The sequence below is a fragment of the Trypanosoma theileri genome (assembly GCF_002087225.1).
Source record: "Trypanosoma theileri isolate Edinburgh chromosome Unknown TM35_Tth_16_V1, whole genome shotgun sequence".
NCBI lineage: Eukaryota > Euglenozoa > Kinetoplastea > Trypanosomatida > Trypanosomatidae > Trypanosoma > Trypanosoma theileri.
Genome location: NW_021639858.1, coordinates 305,905 through 323,378, shown reverse-complemented (window position 1 = coordinate 323,378; position 17,474 = coordinate 305,905). Strand labels below are relative to the sequence as shown.

General features: G+C 39.9%; 6 protein-coding genes across 6 annotated transcripts; all 6 read left to right on the top strand.

The window, feature by feature from the left end:
• Positions 1-959: 959 nt before the first annotated feature.
• Positions 960-1,718, top strand: TM35_000162190 (14-3-3 protein; the record flags this gene model as incomplete). The annotated part of the gene is made up of 1 exon (XM_029026091.1): positions 960-1,718. The coding sequence occupies one exon, from the start codon at positions 960-962 to the stop codon at positions 1,716-1,718; it is 759 nt and encodes a 252-aa protein (XP_028882647.1).
• A 2,445-nt stretch (positions 1,719-4,163) lies between these two features.
• On the top strand, positions 4,164-4,898 carry TM35_000162180 (uncharacterized protein; the record flags this gene model as incomplete). Its single annotated transcript, XM_029026090.1, has 1 exon — positions 4,164-4,898. The coding sequence occupies one exon, from the start codon at positions 4,164-4,166 to the stop codon at positions 4,896-4,898; it is 735 nt and encodes a 244-aa protein (XP_028882646.1).
• A 364-nt stretch (positions 4,899-5,262) lies between these two features.
• Positions 5,263-6,942, top strand: TM35_000162170 (uncharacterized protein; the record flags this gene model as incomplete). Its single annotated transcript, XM_029026089.1, has 1 exon — positions 5,263-6,942. The coding sequence occupies one exon, from the start codon at positions 5,263-5,265 to the stop codon at positions 6,940-6,942; it is 1,680 nt and encodes a 559-aa protein (XP_028882645.1).
• A 910-nt stretch (positions 6,943-7,852) lies between these two features.
• TM35_000162160 (uncharacterized protein) lies at positions 7,853-10,693 on the top strand (the record flags this gene model as incomplete). The annotated part of the gene is made up of 1 exon (XM_029026088.1): positions 7,853-10,693. The coding sequence occupies one exon, from the start codon at positions 7,853-7,855 to the stop codon at positions 10,691-10,693; it is 2,841 nt and encodes a 946-aa protein (XP_028882644.1).
• A 595-nt stretch (positions 10,694-11,288) lies between these two features.
• On the top strand, positions 11,289-12,731 carry TM35_000162150 (uncharacterized protein; the record flags this gene model as incomplete). The annotated part of the gene is made up of 1 exon (XM_029026087.1): positions 11,289-12,731. The coding sequence occupies one exon, from the start codon at positions 11,289-11,291 to the stop codon at positions 12,729-12,731; it is 1,443 nt and encodes a 480-aa protein (XP_028882643.1).
• Positions 12,732-12,979: 248 nt separating this feature from the next.
• TM35_000162140 (putative tubulin-tyrsoine ligase-like protein) lies at positions 12,980-16,171 on the top strand (the record flags this gene model as incomplete). The annotated part of the gene is made up of 1 exon (XM_029026086.1): positions 12,980-16,171. The coding sequence occupies one exon, from the start codon at positions 12,980-12,982 to the stop codon at positions 16,169-16,171; it is 3,192 nt and encodes a 1,063-aa protein (XP_028882642.1).
• Between the last annotated feature and the right edge of the window lie 1,303 nt (positions 16,172-17,474).

Sequence of the window (17,474 nt, the reverse complement as noted above, 5' to 3'; positions counted from 1 at the left end):
ATATATATATATATATATATATACTCCCATTCCTCTGTGTAGAGACAGAAACATATGCACAGATCTTATTTTTCTTGTGACATTGTGTTCTGTTGTTAATGTGTTTGGAATGACGGGATATAGTATTGATAGCGTGATTAGTGTGTGGAGTGGAAGGGAATTTTGGTGAGATTTTTAACGAAAAAGGGAATCGTATACGCATTAGCTTTCCATGTATGTAACTCTTCTGTTCTATCTTTATTATTTTTCTTTTTCTTTTGTCAACACGTGTTAGCGACTTATTATCATTCTAAAATGTATTTACCCCCACACGAATTCCCGTTTTTTATTACTGTTTTTATTATTATTATTATTTTACTTCTATTATGTGTATGGGTCTTCGTTATCGGTTCAAAAACAGTGTTGTTCATCATAGACTCGTTTCATTCTCTTGTCTTGTGTGTTTTTTTTTTACTTTTTTGATTTTATTTTCACTTTTTTGGCACTTCGATGGGTTTTTAAACCTCACGTGTGTATTGCATATCAATTTTCTTTTATTTTTGTTGTTGTTGTTTTTTATTTATAATGATTTCTTTTTGTTTTGGCCTGTAAATGGGTCTGTCTGTCTGTGTGTGTGGTTTCTGACCATAATAATAATAACTCTCTACGTGTGTTTTTTTTTTTTTTTCCTTCACTGCAATAATAAAATATTCCTTCTGTTTTTCCCCTTTTCTTTTTTTTTTTTTTTTTCATTATGTTCCTTCTTTCTTTCTTCCCACCGTGGTGTTGGGGGGTGGTTTAGAAGAAGTGAACAAGGAAAAATAAAATAAAAAAAAAAGGGTAAAAAAAAAAAAAAACCAAAGTCAACAAGCAACAACAACAAGAACCAAATCAAGCGAAACAATAACCAAACAAACAAAAAGCAAATTTTTATCAGTCAACCTGTGTAATTCCTTTACTGTTTTCAATTGCAATCAATCATGAGTGGATTCCAAATTCCTGAGAAGCGTGAGCAGCTTATCATTATGGCCAAACTGGCCGAGCAGTGTGAGCGGTATGACGAGATCCTTGTCTGCATGAAGCGTGTGGTGAAGATGAATCCCGTTCTCTCATCAGAGGAACGCAATCTCCTTTCAGTGGCGTACAAGAATGTGATTGGAGCCCGCCGTGCATGCTGGCGCAGCATCACCGCTCTTGAGCAGAAGGAAGATCTCAAGAAGGAGAAGAATGTCACTCTCATCAAGGGATTTAAAAAGCAAATTGAGAAGGAGCTGAGTGATATCTGCACAGACATTCTTGAATTGATTGAGAAACACCTCCTCCCCCACGCCGACACGGACGAGACAAAGGTATATTATCTCAAGATGAAGGGTGACTACCACCGCTACTATGCCGAGATTGAGACCAACTCGGAAGAACAGAAGAACAAGGCGTTGGAGGCCTACACGCAGGCCCTGCAGTACAACTCTTCCCTCAAGCCAACAAGCCCCATCCGCCTCGGCCTCGCGCTGAACTTCTCTGTCTTCTACTATGAGATATTAAAGAGCCCCGATCGTGGCTGCCAACTCGCCCGGCAGGCCTTTGAGGAGGCCCTCAGCGACCCGGACGTGCTGGACGAGGAACAGCACAAGGAGGCCGCTCTCATCATGCAGCTGCTGCGGGACAATCTCGCGCTCTGGACAGAGGACGCCCACCCGGAGGGACAGGACGACGGCACCGCCATGGAGGAACTCGAGTAGTGTGTGGATAAAAGAGAGTTCTGCAGCTGCAGAGAAGAATACATACAGAGTGTGTCAGCCTGAGAGAGGGAGAAAAGGAAAACGAGAACGTTTGAAGGAAGGCAATATTGAAAAAAAAAAAAAAAAAGAAAAGAAAAATGATACATTTTTAAACAACAAAAAAAAGAAAGAAAAAAAGATATCTCCCTATAGAGAAAGAAGAGGGAGAAAAAAAAAAAAAAAGAAAGAAAAGAGAAATGAGTGAAGCGTAGAGAATAGGGAAGAAGAGGAAAATGACGCGGCAAAAGAGAAGTGTGATTAGTCATTTGTGTTGTTGTTGAGATGGTGTGACACCGGGAGGGAAACGAGGAGAATGGAAAGAAAAAAAGGGGAAAAGGAGGCTGGCAGTGTGAACATGAAGAAACAAAGGAAAAAAAAAAAAAAGGAGTGCCCGCAAAGTAGAATGGAAGACAACAACACCATTAGCACTAGTAAGAATAGCAGCAGCGGCACCAGTAGCATTTGACAATGTTGGAGACGAGGAGTATGGGGTGGGAATGGTTGAGGGGAACAATCACCCATTCCTTTTTTTTCCCCCTTTTTTGTTGTTTATTGCTACTATTATTGTTGAGACATTCTCCCCCCATCAATGTACATCCATACATTCCCCTTTTTTTTCTTATGAATCACTTTTTTTTTAAACTGTTTGTTTATTTTTATTTTATCGTAATGAAAAAAAAGGATAAACGAAAGAAAAAAAAAAAGAACCTTTTTTGTTACTGGTATTTTGCTTGGCGTTTGGCGATCGAACACCACTGAGGAGAATGCCAGGATCAGATTAAGGATGTACCTAAGAAGGGGAGAGACGTAAAAGAAAAAAAGAGAGGGATACAAATTTGCTTGTAGAGGATGGAAATGAAGAGGTAATAAAATAAATGAGGATAGAAAGATTACACAAAAAGAGGGTATAAAAATAAATGGATAATAATAATAATAAAGTGACACAGCAAAGGGAGAGAGAAAGGGAGATAAAAAAAAAAAGGAAAGAATGAAGGAGATATATAGAGGAGAGAAAAAAAGAAAGAAAAGAGTATGCGTTTCCTGCAGTGACAATTGATTGTATGGGTGAAAAGGGTAAGATTTCAGTGGAGTAAAAAAAAATATATATATACCTTTGGAACCCTTGTTTTCTTTTCTTTTCTGTTTTACTTTCTTTGTTTTCCTCTTTCCCTGCTCTTCTTTATATTGCAATCATGCAAACTGTGCGCAGGAAGTGAAAAAAAATATATATATAAGAAGAGGCATAAAAATTGATAGAGTGCTAAGAGAGCCCAGTGTAAGATTTCAAAAGGATTTCATCTCTGCTTTATTGGGTCTCTCTCTGTGTGTGTGTGTTCTCTTTTTTTTTATTTTTCTTTTCTCTCTGTTGTGTTCTGTTCATATTCTCCCCCTCTCCGCGTCATTACGCGTTTATTATTATTATTGCTATTCTGCGGGTTCTGTGTATTTTTGCAATGTTTGAGTGAGCGAGAGAGTATGACAAACATGCTCTTTTTTGTTTTCTTTTGTTTTGTTTTGTTTTGCTTTCCGTTCATTGCCTCTTCTTTGCAACATTTTTTTTTTTTCTGTCTGGTGTGGTGTCTGTATGTCTCTGTGTGTGTGAGTGAGTGTATGTGAATTCCCCATTCGTTTCTTCCCTGCCTTCCCCAAAATCTCTTTTTCTTCCCTTTATTGCAGCTGTCGTGTCTCTTTCTTTTATTTCATACAGATACACTCCCACACAAGCACAGATCTTACGCAGATATGTCTTTTTTTTTTTATGTTTTGATCCCTCGTAGAGTTTTATTTGATAGCAGAAGATCATCCATACGTACGTGTTTGCATTCTTCATGAGAGAATTGCCGTTGTATGTGTGTTTCTGCGTGTCTCTGTGTGTGTATGTGTGTGTGTTTGTATGTGAAAAAGAGAGAGAGAGAGAGAGAGAAAAGGAAAAAGGGGAAGGAAAGAGAAAGAAAGACTAACTTTGTGTGTCTGTTTGCATAGGATGCCCACACCACTGCACAACACTTTTCACTTCTTCTAGCACTACTACTACTACAACTACTACTATTATTGCATATTGTGTGAAGTTTGATAACATGATATTGAAACATCTATACCTGTTCTTTTTTATTTTTTTTATTTTCATCTGTTTTTCCTCTTTTTTTTATTAATTATTTGCCTTTTTTTCTCTCTTTTTTTTTCTCTATTTTTCTTTGCAGCGCACGTGAGAGAGGTAGTGCCAATAAGGGCACAAATACATAGTCATAACAGAAGAGCGAGTTCCAAAGCACTCTTTATCGAGAAATATATATATATATATATATATATATATATATAGGTGGGTAACAAAAAGGGAAAAAGAAAGAAAAGAAAGCAATAACAATCTGTACATATTTTGCGTCTTTCCCCTATCAGTAGAAAGAAATGGCTCCTTTACCAGCCATTCGATTATTTCTTCTAGCCGTACGGCAAATATCAAAGCCGGTGGTGAAGGCAACTGTAATGCGAGCACAAAACAAGGCAACATTTACACGTGCTGTCTGTATTGGCCTTGGACGCTTTTCATTCGGTGTTAGTCGTGTCGTTGCGAAGTGGTCTGCAGAAGAACGTGTCAGCCGCCGACAAGGTGTGAATGGTAACAGCAATAGTAGTAGCAATACAGGGAGTAGTACGGCAACTAGTGGAGATGCAGCGACGAAGAGTAAAGACAAAGAAACGGAGAATCTCGTCAGCGCCCCACGCTCACGTTCACTGCTTCGTGCGGCATCGGAAGATACTATGCGTAGTTCCCGGCTGTTGTTTGTTCGTCGCCCAGTGGAGAGTGCCTGGCAGGCATTCCGTACAGCCTTCTTCGCACCCTGTGATGAGAAGGTGCTTGTAAGTACCGGGGCGGAGCTGCTTATTGAACTGATTGTCTATTCAATCCTTGTTGTGGTGCTGTATTTTGAACTCAGTACGCAGGCCAAAGCAGCGGAGGCAAAACATAAATATCTTCTTTCTCGTATTGAAGCATTGGAGCGAAAAGTTAATGAACTTATTGAGGAACATCATGAAGGTGAAGTGGAAACTATTGAGGCACCTGCACCAGTTCGTGTGACTCGTCTTGATCGACTAAGGAAAGGTTTCTCGTCTATCCTTAGTACGATCGCATTATCATGATGATGATAATGACTACGATGGGTGAATATTTGGTTGTGGTGCTCCTGTATGAATGGAGAGAGAGAAAGAGGAAGTGAATGAAACAAGAAAAAAAAGTAAAAGCAATATATTAGTTGTGCTCCTTTTATTTGCAAAAAATATATACATATATATGAAAGGAAAAGAAAAATGGAATTCAAACAGAAACATGTGTGTATATTCAAATATACATAATCCACATCATGCTCCTTTAGAAAGTTTTTTTAGATATACTCTGAATTCTATTCTCACACTCAACCCCTTTTTAATTCTTTTTTTTTTTTTCCTCCTTGTTGTTGTTTGTTTTTCCTTGCATCTAGTTGCAGATATTTTCAAAGCGGTAGAAATGAATGCAGAGGAGGAGGAGAAGACGTCACCCTCTGACAGAACTGTAGCTCTTTCCGCAGAAGAGGAGCTTCAGAAACTTCAGGAAAAAACAAATGCATGGAAGAAGTCTGTTGCTATTCAGTTAAATGAGGCAACGAAGAAAAATAAACAATTACGTGAAGAGCTAAAGGAGTCTAACGCCAATCATGAGGCGGAAATGGCTTCTTTGCGTGTACAGCTCGACAGAGAGTTTCGTGAGCGTACAGTGCTTAAGGATGAGGAAATTACTCGTCTACAATTACAATTAGGGAAGCTGCGGGAGGAAAAGCGGTTAATGGCGGAACAACACGAAAAAGAAATAGAAGACACCGCCACTCGTGTGCGTGAGACGTGTCAGTTGGAAAGTGCCTCACGTAATGAGGCGGATCTCGCCCAGCGTGAGGCGGAGTCCCGTCAACTACGAGATGTGATTGAAAGTAAAGAAAAAGATTTATTGCATGCGGAACACGAAGTGGCTGTTTTAACCGCACGTCTTGAAAGACTTGGGGAACAGTACAAGGAACTCTCAACACTCATGACGAACAACACCGACATGGATGCTGGTGAGAATAATAATCATAGTGATGGGGATAGTACACTCCAGAATGCTCTGAAGATGAGTGATGTAGCACATCAGCAGCAACTGGAGGCGGCACGATCGGAGTTGCGCAGTCTGGAGGAGAAAAATGCCAGTAAATTACGAGATGCTCAACGATCATTTGAAACAGAAAGACAACGTTTAATGGATGATTTATATCAACGAGAAGAACAACTTGCAACACTACATACACTCTTACGACAGGCACAGAATGAAGCGGCGACGGCACAACAACGCATTGCAGGTGCACGAGCAGAGAAGGAACGGTCAGAGCAGCGGCTTACCGAAAAGGTAGCGGCTCTTAGCAAAGAATTAGCAAACCGAATGGAAGAATCTCAAAAACTTACGGTTGAAGTAGAACGTTTGAATCGAGAAGTAAATAGACAAGAAACACTTGTACGAAGTTTAGAAGAAGAGGCAAGTATGCGTGAAGAGGCTTTTACATCATTAATGCTTTCAGAAGATAGTAGAGCCCTTGTACAAGGGCTTCAAACAGCATTACAGGAAAGTCGTGAAGAAGCTGAGTTATGGCGTTGTAGATATGAAGAAAATATGCAAAGAGAAGGACGTGGTACAGCTGTGGTGATACGTGGGGATGATGAAAATGAGATGAATGGAAATACCTCGCATGAATTAGAACAACACAGAGAAGCATTAGCAGCAGAGGCTTTAAGATTAAAATCTAAAGAAAAAATGCTGAAAGCGACAGAGCAACGACTTGAAGAACTTAAACGTTCCATGGCCTCACAAGCGAGTCTTATATTACAACAACATGGCGGGGACGAAAGTGGACGCAGAAAAGATGTTGATGGATCAGGAAAAGAACGACGTGGAGGTACACTTTTTAACGCTCCACGAAGGTATATGCAGATGATGCGGGAACAACAAGGGGATGAAGGTTTCTTTTCATTAAGGCGATTTGCTTCTTATTTTCTTTTTATACGATTACGTACGGCATTACCATTGTTCCTTTTAGCAGTTTCACTATTTCTCATATTTCTTGTGAGTCGACGAGCGGCTGTCACCCGTGAACCGTCATTAATAGGACAGCCTATGAGGTAATTAAGCGTCTATGAGTATTTTAGAGGAAATAAAAGGGGGGGGGGAAAAAAACGGAATGAAAAAGGAAAGAATTTGGGTCTTTGGGCGGAAAGTTGGTAGTCTAAAGGGAAATTACTATCATTCTATCCTCCTTTTCCTGGGTTGAATTTTTTTTTTTTTTCCTCCCCCTGTTTGCTCTTCCTTATCCTCTCTCTGATGCGAAATGACTTTGTAGAAGCAATGAAAAATGAACAAAAGAAAAGGGAGAGGGGAGGAATATATATATATATATATATATATATATAAAAGAGAGAGGGATTCATGTAAAAATAGTGTTTATTTCCTTTTGCGTTGTTCGGTTTTTCCTAACGTTTACACCATATTCCCTTATATATGTGTATGTGTACGTATACATATATATATATATATATATATATATGCATACATACACGTGTCTCTCTCTGTGTTGGAAATATTACTCTCCATATGGTATGTTGTTCCTTTTTCATCCATTTTTTTGTTGTTTCTACTGTTTCTGTTAATGCTTTCTTTCACAGAGCTTGCTTGACGTTCTTAAAGCTCAAAGAGAGAGGGGAAGAGAAAACAGAGAACCACACGTCGAATAAAAAAAAAAAAAGAAGAAAGTATAATATACATGAGCGAAGGGCTTGTCAACAAAAAAACGAAAAATAGTTTTTGTGTTCTATCTATATTTTAGTCTCCTATACAGTCTTTTTCATTTGTTTTTTTTTTTCCTTTTGTTTCTCGGTGAATCCACTATCACCAAAGCTCTTTCTACATGCTCTCTCTCTCTCTCTCTATTTCTCTTCCCCTTGTATTTGTGTCACCCCTATTTCTTTTCTTATTTTTTCTTTATTTATTACATTACTTTTTCCATACGTACAGCAGCACAGGCTTCGACGCTGTTCCCATGTTCCGCAAGAGGGCCTCTGCGGTGGCGCGGCGCTCTGTGGTGAAGACGATGAACAACACCGGCGACACGGACGAGACCCTCTCGCAGATCCTCCACGTCTTCCGTGAGAGAGCGGTGCCCTTCTCGGATGTGGATGAGACCTTCGAGGATCGAGCCGCAGCAGCCGTGAGGCGGCCGTCTATTCTCACTTGCAAAGCCTTCGCCGCCTCACTGGTCTGCCCGAAGAAATTTCATCTCCTGCAGAACCGCCCTGATTTAGTTCCACACATCTCCATTGGGGATGCTGTACATCTTGACGATGGAGCGGCATTTAATGAACTTGCAAGGCGGTGGGATAGACTGCAGTTTGGAAGCCGCGCGGTGGTTGTGCATGAGCGAGACTTTGATCAGGCTGTGCAGCGAACAGAAAGTGTGCTTGTAAAATACTTTCAGACCGTATATGCACAACTTGGGGAACAGGCACCAACACTAACAATTCACCGTCCAGCATTTTCTGCACCATTTGGAGGGGATACTTCATTTGATGTGATGAAAAATCATCCCTCTGTACTTCGTGCCCGACCAGCGGTACTGCGTTTTCGACCAAAAGATAATCAATGGGTTATTCTTGAAACTGCTGCTATTTTAGACCCTTTCAGTAGTGCCGCAAGCCTTGCAAAGTGTTTACAGCGATTACACTTTACAACACTTGCCTTTCGCTACTGGGTAACACAACCGCATATTCCTATACAAGTACGTAAACGTTTCCTTAATATTGACCTTGATACTGTTACAGAAGAAAATCTTAAAGGTCATCGTCTTGAATCTACTGCACAAGTAGCAGTTCCACTTGATTTAAAACGCAGTGGTTTTCTTCATATTCGACAATTTTTCCCAGGACCTGTAACATTATTAGATTGTGACCCATCGCGTCTTGTAAAGTACGTACAGCGACTCTCTTTAGAAGATTTACTAGAAGCAGATATGTGTTCATCTCATCGTTCAGGAGGGGCATTTGATTTAAGTGGTGTTAGTGGTACTGGAAATTCGCTTGTAAAAGAAATACAAACAAAAATAGAAGCTTTGCAAAAAGTAGGGCAAGAACATCGTCATCCTGGTAATAGTTCATCTAGTCGAGCTTCTAAAAAGAAGGATAGTGAATTAAAGGAACTGTTTATATCTCAACAAAAACTTATGGAAGCTTTAATTCTCACTCACACTCTTCCTCTTATTGAGAAAAGTCATGATTCCAAAAATGTGCAGAAGTGGGTTGCTTTTGCAAATCTTAATGATGAAAAATTGAAACCTACTTTTGCTGACGAAGAAATAATTGTAACAGGAGAAAAAGAAAAAGTTACAAAGAAAAAATCTACAAATCGTAAAAAGAATGAAAAAGAAGAGGAAGAGAAAGAAAAAGAGAGTAGTACTACAAGTTGTGAAAAATGTGTGAGTATACCAGCGTATTCGGAATTTATAGGTTCTCATTGCTCCCGTGGTGAGACCTGCCCATTCTTTACAGAAGGTATGTGTTTACCAAATAAATTTGAGGATCCACTTCGAAGACGTGATAATCATCTTTTTACAGTTCCCTCTACCGCTGTTTCACGTAAGACATTATGGTGGTCGCAAGGTCTTCGTACTGTACGTGATGTTTTGTATCATTACAAAAAGGGAACAATAAAATTAACCGCACCGCAACTTCGACACGTAAAAGCTGTTGCTGAAGGTAAATTATGTGTAAACCCGAAAGAAATAGAAGAATTTTTTTCTAAAATTCGTTATCCAGCATTTTTTATAGATTTTGAAGCGACACAGTTTGCTCTTCCACCTTTTGAGAAAGTAGTCGCCTATCAACCAACCCCATTTCAGTTTTCTCTTGATGTTTTTCAGGAGGATATATTAAATGAGACACCAACACACTACGACTTTCTACACTTTGGAAAAGGATATTCACCTAATGTTGACCCACGTCGTGGTTGCGTTGAGGAGTTAATGCGTATTGTACGACTTGAACGTGAAAAAAAGAAAAATTCTATGATAGCATCAGGAGAACTGGATCGTATAGAAAAGCAAAAGAAACAGCAAGAAGAAGAAGATTCAAAAGGAAAGAAAAGACGTGGAAAGCAATCTTTAAAATCAAAGAATTTAAATATTACAAAGAATAATCCCTTACAAGAACCCGTGAATCCATATGATGGTTGTTTTATTGCTCATTTTGCTAGTTTTGAAAAATCATGTCTGGAGAAATTAGGTCAATTAATGGATGAACACAAGGAAGATATTAAACAATTTTACTTTCTTGATACCTTAGATCTCTTTAAACGTGGTTTTGTTCACCCAAATGCCCATGGTTCTAATTCTTTAAAAAAAGTTCTCCCCGCACTATGCCCAGACTTTCAATATGGTGTATTTGGTGAGGAAGCCTGTAGTGATGATAGTAACGCCAGTGCGTCTGATACCGATGGTGCTAGTGGCGGTAGACAAGATGAACAAAAGGGTGAAAATGCCATGGGAGTATATCGATTATGGTATCATCATGAGGGTGGAGGATCACTGAAGGATTTGCAGCAAATCGCTTCTAGAGATCATCAACGAAAACAAAGTGTAAGTGGTACAGGAGAAAAACAACAAGAGCAAATGCCACATTTAACAGCAGTACCTCCAGCCCGACAGGATATTCGTGATAAAGCGTGGGCAATGCTGCGAATACAATTGTTGGAATATTGTTCATTAGACACAAAGGCATTGTATGAAATAATGCGGCAAGTTTGGCTTGAGAAGGAGGCGGTGAAGGGTATAAAGACAGATAAGGGTGGTTGGGTTATGGCAGAGCCACTCCCACGAGAACATAATTTCTAACCAAAGTGATCGTGGGAGTGTGTTGGTGAAGAAAGAAGTTTTACTTTTGGAGGAAGTGGAAAAAGAAAAGAAAATGGGGCAAAAAAAAGAAAAAGAGGCAGAAGAATGAAAAAAAAAAAAAGCAAACCACTTAACATTATCACCTAATGGAGTCAGAGAAAAGAGAAAATAAAAAAAAAGAGAGTAGTTCTTTTTTATTTTTGTTTTTCTTAATGACCTTTCCATTGTACTGTAGTTAATTCCGTCGCTCTCGGAGAAACAGGAATAAATATAATGAAAAAAAAAAAACGAAAGTAACTCAATGAGATCACTTTTATTTTTTTTTTTTGTGATTTTTTTTCTCATTATATTGGCGTCAAAAATATTCATGAGGATTCTTATTGCTCGTACGATTAGGTTGTGTATACTGTGTGTATGTGTGTGTATGTTTGTGTGTGTATTTTTATTTTTATTTTTGATAAAGTTCTTTCATTATTGATTTTTTCATAATTACGGATTGAGATTACCTAGTAAGGGAAAAGGGAGAGAGAGCGAAAAAGAAGAAAAGAAAAAAAAAAGCAGTAAAGAAAAAGAAAAACGAATGACGATAGCAGTCATGTGTGATGGGGCACCAGCCTCTGTGAAAGCGATTGGATGGGCCTCTGTTCCCGGTCACTTGATGCCACAGCATGATGGAGCACAGTTGATTCTACTGCATGCGTGGGATAAGGATACAGCACTGCGGACTGCGGCATCGAGGGAAAACAATGCGAAGACATCCATCGTGGTGGATGAACAAACTGCGCTCCACTGCCTGTCACCCGCTGTAGTTGTGCAAAAATCGCTTGAGGCAATCATGGAGAGTAAAGTCACACGTGATACACTTAATTATAAATTAGAGACAATGGTTCTGGATCTACCGACAGTGGCAGGGAAAACACCATCAATATCAGCAGTGGCACAACAGCACAACAGTTCCCCTTCCAAATCATCATCACATGCGAAGAAAGAAGCCGATATTTCGTCACCACCACCACCAGCGGCCCCAACAACAGAAGCGGAGATGGAAGCTAACTCCGTGAATGGAGCTGAAGAAGCGACCCAAAGTCGTGCAAATGCTGTTGCAGAATATGCCCTTGAACGGTTAAACCACCATCAAGCAGAAGCTCTCGTATTAGGTTCTGGGAATAGTACGGCCGGTAAAAGCATTCTGGTGGGTCACGTAAGCAAGGCTATACTCAGTACTGTACGTCAAACACACCCTCTATGGTTTATTAAAACTGGTGGTTGCACAATGCGGATAAATACCGCAATGCTGCGATACGTTGTGGTGCTTGTGCCCCGTCCTGGTGATGAAGAGTCTCTCGCGAAGGATTCCCTTGTGGTGCAGTACGCTCTTGAACGGCGTCGAAAAAAGAGCAGTGACACTGTTAGCGTTGTCGTAGTTGCTGAGTATAATACACCCCCAGAAGAAGTGGAGCGGTACTCACAAGTGATAGAAACACTTTTGAAGGAATTTGAATCAACCATAGAATCTGAAACATGTGGACAGGAAAATGAAGAAACTGATCCTGCAACTCCTCCCTTGCCTCAGAGTATAGTAGCAGAAAATAATACGGTAGCTGATCTTCCAAAGAAAGAATCTGTGATCACGTTGGAAGGGGAAGTCCCGCCTACTGCTGATGGGCGTGAAGATGCTGCAGAGGGACAAGAACAGCAGCAATGGCCAGGGATTTCAGTGTGTCAACTTAAACCCACAAAACAAGTGTCGGAGCCAACAGTGATTAATGTATCTGGACAGGTAGTGAAGTTTTTACAGCGTTACAAGACGGATATTGTTGTTTCCCCCTCTACTCTCCCAGAGGAACTTCATTTGGCTTTACTCGCCATGTCAAAACAGCACACTCTGGTTGTGCCATCTGCTGAGGTAAAATCACATTCCAGTATATTGAGGACAGTTTTAGCAGCAGCAGCGACAACAACAACAACAACAGCTGCAGCAGAAGCAACCGAGAAGAATGCGGAAGCGCCTGCTGTAGTGGTCGAATGTACAGAATGAGTTTTCTTCGTTTACTCTCATGAGTTTGTGGGGTGTAAGTGTACTATCCCTGGATCTATGTTCTTCTTTTTTTTTCTTGAAGTATTTTTTTTTTTTTTTTGTGGGGGATATATACATAAACTAATTTGGTACAAAAAGTAAAAAGAAATTGATTTCAAGTAAATTTCTTACAAGTATTTCCTTTTTTTTCTTTCTTTTTTTTTTTTTGTTTTTCTTTTCTTTACCATTGTATAAGAGATCCAACCCACATGGCGGAGCCCGTGATAGCAAAGCCCCGGATAGCTACAGTAAAGCCAATTCCGGGGAATTCGGTGTCTAATTCTCCGTCAGTGTCACGTTCAGAAAATAATACAACCACCCCTACACCATTAACAACAACAACAGCAGTGGCAAGCGGCAGCGCATCGGTATCTAGTGTAGTACAACACATCCATCGATTGGAGCCCCCGGCCTCGGTCATTCCATCACGCTGGCGTAGCGGAAGTGGACACACAAAGGAACGGCTACGCACTACAACAGCAACAACAGAACAACAACAACAACTGAACTCAGACTCAGGGTTGCGTACTGATGAGTTGAATCATGAGGGGCGGTATCGCACAACTGTGATGCAGCACACATCCATTAATAAAGAAAGTTCTTGCACTCGTAGCCACGACAGTTATACGAGTGTACACAAACCTGTTATTCCACATCTTTCAGCTGCTAAATCATCGGGGCGAGAGGCTTCAAGATCACCTGGAGCTCCAACGCTTACCGGTGGTATCAGCAGTGCATCTCAGCGACAATGGTTTACTAATTTTCATCGTATCAGCCATGGGTCAAAAGAATTGGGCGGAGAGACTTTAACGGACGCACAGAAGAGTGTTAGAAGCACTTGTAGGTCTTCAGCACGGCGACGCAATCCAAGCGCCAAGGTAGATAAAATTATGGAAGGAAATAATAATCACTCCTTTTCTAGCACTACTCCTAATAATAATAGTACTAATGAAAATAGTAATAATAATATTACTAATACCACTTCTACTGCTACTAATATTACTACCAGACACTCCCCAGTATTGTCACTGCGTCTGACAGATCTTGAGCGTCCTAAAAATAAAGGAGGATATTTAAGTACTCGTTCCAAGTCTACCAGTGCCAAACGATCTAGGGTGCAGCAAAAAGTGGTTAATCTCTTCTTGTGTAAATACTCTCTTCTCCGAACTATTGCTGAGGAGCATGGATTTAAGATCCAAGAGACGGAAGAAGATCTAGAGAAAAATCAGTTCAATCTTGTATGGTCTGATACAGTTCTTCCACTTACACGTTTGGTACGTCTCGCAAACTGGCAACGTACCAATCATTTCCCTTCTATGCACCTTTTATGCCGAAAAGGACATCTGGGTACGACACTTGGTCGAATGCGAAAGTTATTACCTACACATTATCTTTTTTACCCTCGCACTTGGTCACTTCGGAGTGAACGGGCTCAATTTATGCGATTTATTACCGCGTTACGTGCAAAGAAAATGTCAAAATTTTTTATTATGAAACCGAATTCCGGTTGTCAAGGTCGTGGTATTGTCGTTACACGTGACCCATTGAATGCTGTAGATGATCTTGATAATTATATTATACAAGAATATATTAGAAAACCTTTGTTGCTAGAAGGACGTAAATTTGACCTCCGTGTTTATGTCCTCTTGACATCAATTCGTGCACCGTCTATTTTTCTCTTTAATGACGGTCTCGTACGATTGTGTGCAGAAATATACGAAAAACCCACCGATAGCAACGTTCGAAATGCATGTAAACATCTCACAAATTATGCTGTTAATAAACAGAGTCCAGAATATGTGTTTAATGATGATGCTGAAAATGGTGGTATTGGAAACAAGCGTAACTTTAAATTTTTTAATGAATGGTTAGAATCTTCAGGGCAAGATCCAGATGAATTCTGGGAACGTGTTGCTCATGTCATATGCAAGACAATCCTTGTCGCGCAGCCACAAATTGCAAATGTCTACAATTCATGTTTTCCTAGAAATAATGACGGATACAATTGTTTTGAAATCCTCGGTTTCGATATTCTTATTGATAGTAAAATGAAACCGTGGCTAATGGAAGTTAACCATACTCCATCACTTGCAACAGATACTCCACTAGATTATAATATCAAACACGCTCTTGTCACTGAAGTATGGAATATACTGGACATAAAAACAACGGACCGTAAACGAGATGAAAAAAAGGTTCGAGATGAATTTGTTCAGCGTATTATGCGGCATCCGGCATCTGCGTCTATTGTACCTGGGGGCAAAACCCTTAATCCTAATGAAATGACCATGAGTTCATCATCTCCTAGTACTTCCTCTTTATTACAACAACAAAACCAGAATCTAAGCCAGAGTCAGTTAAATAGTTCAGCGGTACAAGAACAAGCGGCGGAGTGGAATAAATTTGTAGAGGAACGTCGTGCCCGTGAAGACTCTAAATTACATAATTTCCGCCGTATATTTCCATCCACAAACGCTGAACATCAACTTGTGTATGAGGCAGTTCTCGCGCGGGCCCGGGCCCAATGTGCCTCACCCCGCCCGAGTTGGGTGAACTCCCCTGCCCCACTCTCACCACAGGCAACAGAAGAACGGGGACGGCGAATGGACAACAACAACAACAACAACAACAACAATACTAATAATAACAACAACAACAGTAATAATACTAATAACAACAATATTGGGCATATTCCCTCGCAGCGTGTCACTGGCGCTCCTAACACCGGCACCACCACCACCGCAAGCGAGCGAAGTGCGCAAGGGACACCAGTCGACACGGGAGTTGATCCCTCACCTCGCAACGCTTCCGGTACTCTCTCCAGGGCATTGCAGATGCAAAAGATCTGCGAAGATATGAAGAATGGGAGACGCAGTACCAAACCAACACCACGGGTGAGTCCTGTCGTTCCCAGTAGAAGTGCTAGTGCGGCCACATCACGAGAAAAATTAAGTGGGGGTACGCTTCTCAATTGGAATTCGGCCCAAACTTCTTCAAAACCAACCACAATGTCAGGTGAAATATTGACATTAACTCAAAAACGTCAAGAAGAAGATCAACAACAACAACAACAACAACAAGAAGGTAATCAAGAGATGGAAATGGGGATGGAGCAACAGAAATATTCAGTGAACAATCATCTTTCTGTAGTGGTGGACACAGAAGAAGTTCCACGTAAAATGCACGTTATAAAAGCAACACTAATGCGTTCTGGTCCATCAAAAACAACTACTGACCGTTCAACTGTTACCACAATTACAACAACGACTAACAATAGCACAATGGATCGACTTGAGGCTATACGGAATCTGCAGCAGCAACTCGACTTGGAAGCAGAGTGTGAACAATCACCATCGCAAGATAGTCGAGAAGATGAGTCATTTGCTCTGGATGAAGAGTAAAGCTCTATCTAATTTAAGAAATGGTTTTATATTTTTCACATTTTTATGTTAGCAGACGAAAAAAAAAAAAATTATATATAAGAAAATAAGTACAAAACGAAAATGGAAAACAAGAAAAAAAAAATACACTGTAGAGAAGAAAATGGAAAACAACAAAAGGAAGAAAAAAGAAAAAAAAGGCGTTCTAAGAGAAATAGAGGATGAAAAAATCTTCTATTCGTTGACTTCTGTATGATGGAAATATCAGTTTTACTTAGATATTAGCTCGTTTACTTACTTACCTAATTAATTAGTCGTTCAGAGAAAAAGGAAAAGAAAAGCAAACAAAAAAAAAAAAGTGTGCGAATATAGCCACCTTCTCTTTCTCTTTATATCTGACTTCTTGCTCAATTTTTTTTGTTGTTTATCTCTTAGATACTCAATGACGTACGTACACATCTATACCATTGCTTTTTTTTTTCCTTCTTCGCATTTATTTCTGTTTTACACACACAAACACATACCCTCTCTCTCTCTCTCCTTGTTTTTCTATCCGTTCTTTTTTCTTTTTCTATTTGTGTTGTTGTTACCGCCAGTGTATCAAAATGTGTGCGTATATCTGTGTGGTGGGTAAAGAGAAACGGAAGGATAGAGAGGACGAGGAGGATTTAGAGAGAGAGAGAGAGAGAGAGAATCTGTAATAGATGAAGAAAGAAGATCAAATCATGTGATACTTAAAGCTAGTTGGAGAGATGTAAAATAAGGAGAGAAGAATTGTACGGAAGTTGATTCTGTTAATCAGAGAGTGGGATGAGAAGAAAAAAAAAAAGTGTGGGATTTGAGTGATGCGAAGATGAGTGATGATAACTTTTCGCATGGAGAAACCGTGTGCTTCTTCATCTCGTCTTCGGTTTCACTTTTCCTGAACAGAACATTTTTTTTTTTTTTTTAGCTCGCTTAAATACCAAATGCAAAGCCGCAGAAATGAGGTGATCATAAAGGGGAATGATGAGAGATATACTCTGAGTTAGTTTGAAAAGCATGTAAAAAATAACATCATCATTTTTCTTTTTTTTTTTTTCTCTCACATCGTACCACTTCTTTTCATTTTGCTTTAGAAAGGTTAGAGTAGAGATCTTCACAGTCAAAAGTGAGGACGGTGGAGATAAAAAGTGGTCCCTCGTCTTCTCTCACCTCCACCTACAATAGGCAATAACAACATAAGGGAGAATACCGGTAGAAAGAGGAAGAGTACCATCACCTGGTAGTAATATTCATAGTAGAATTGCTATTAAGCTTCAGAATATACACTCCTCTCTACTAT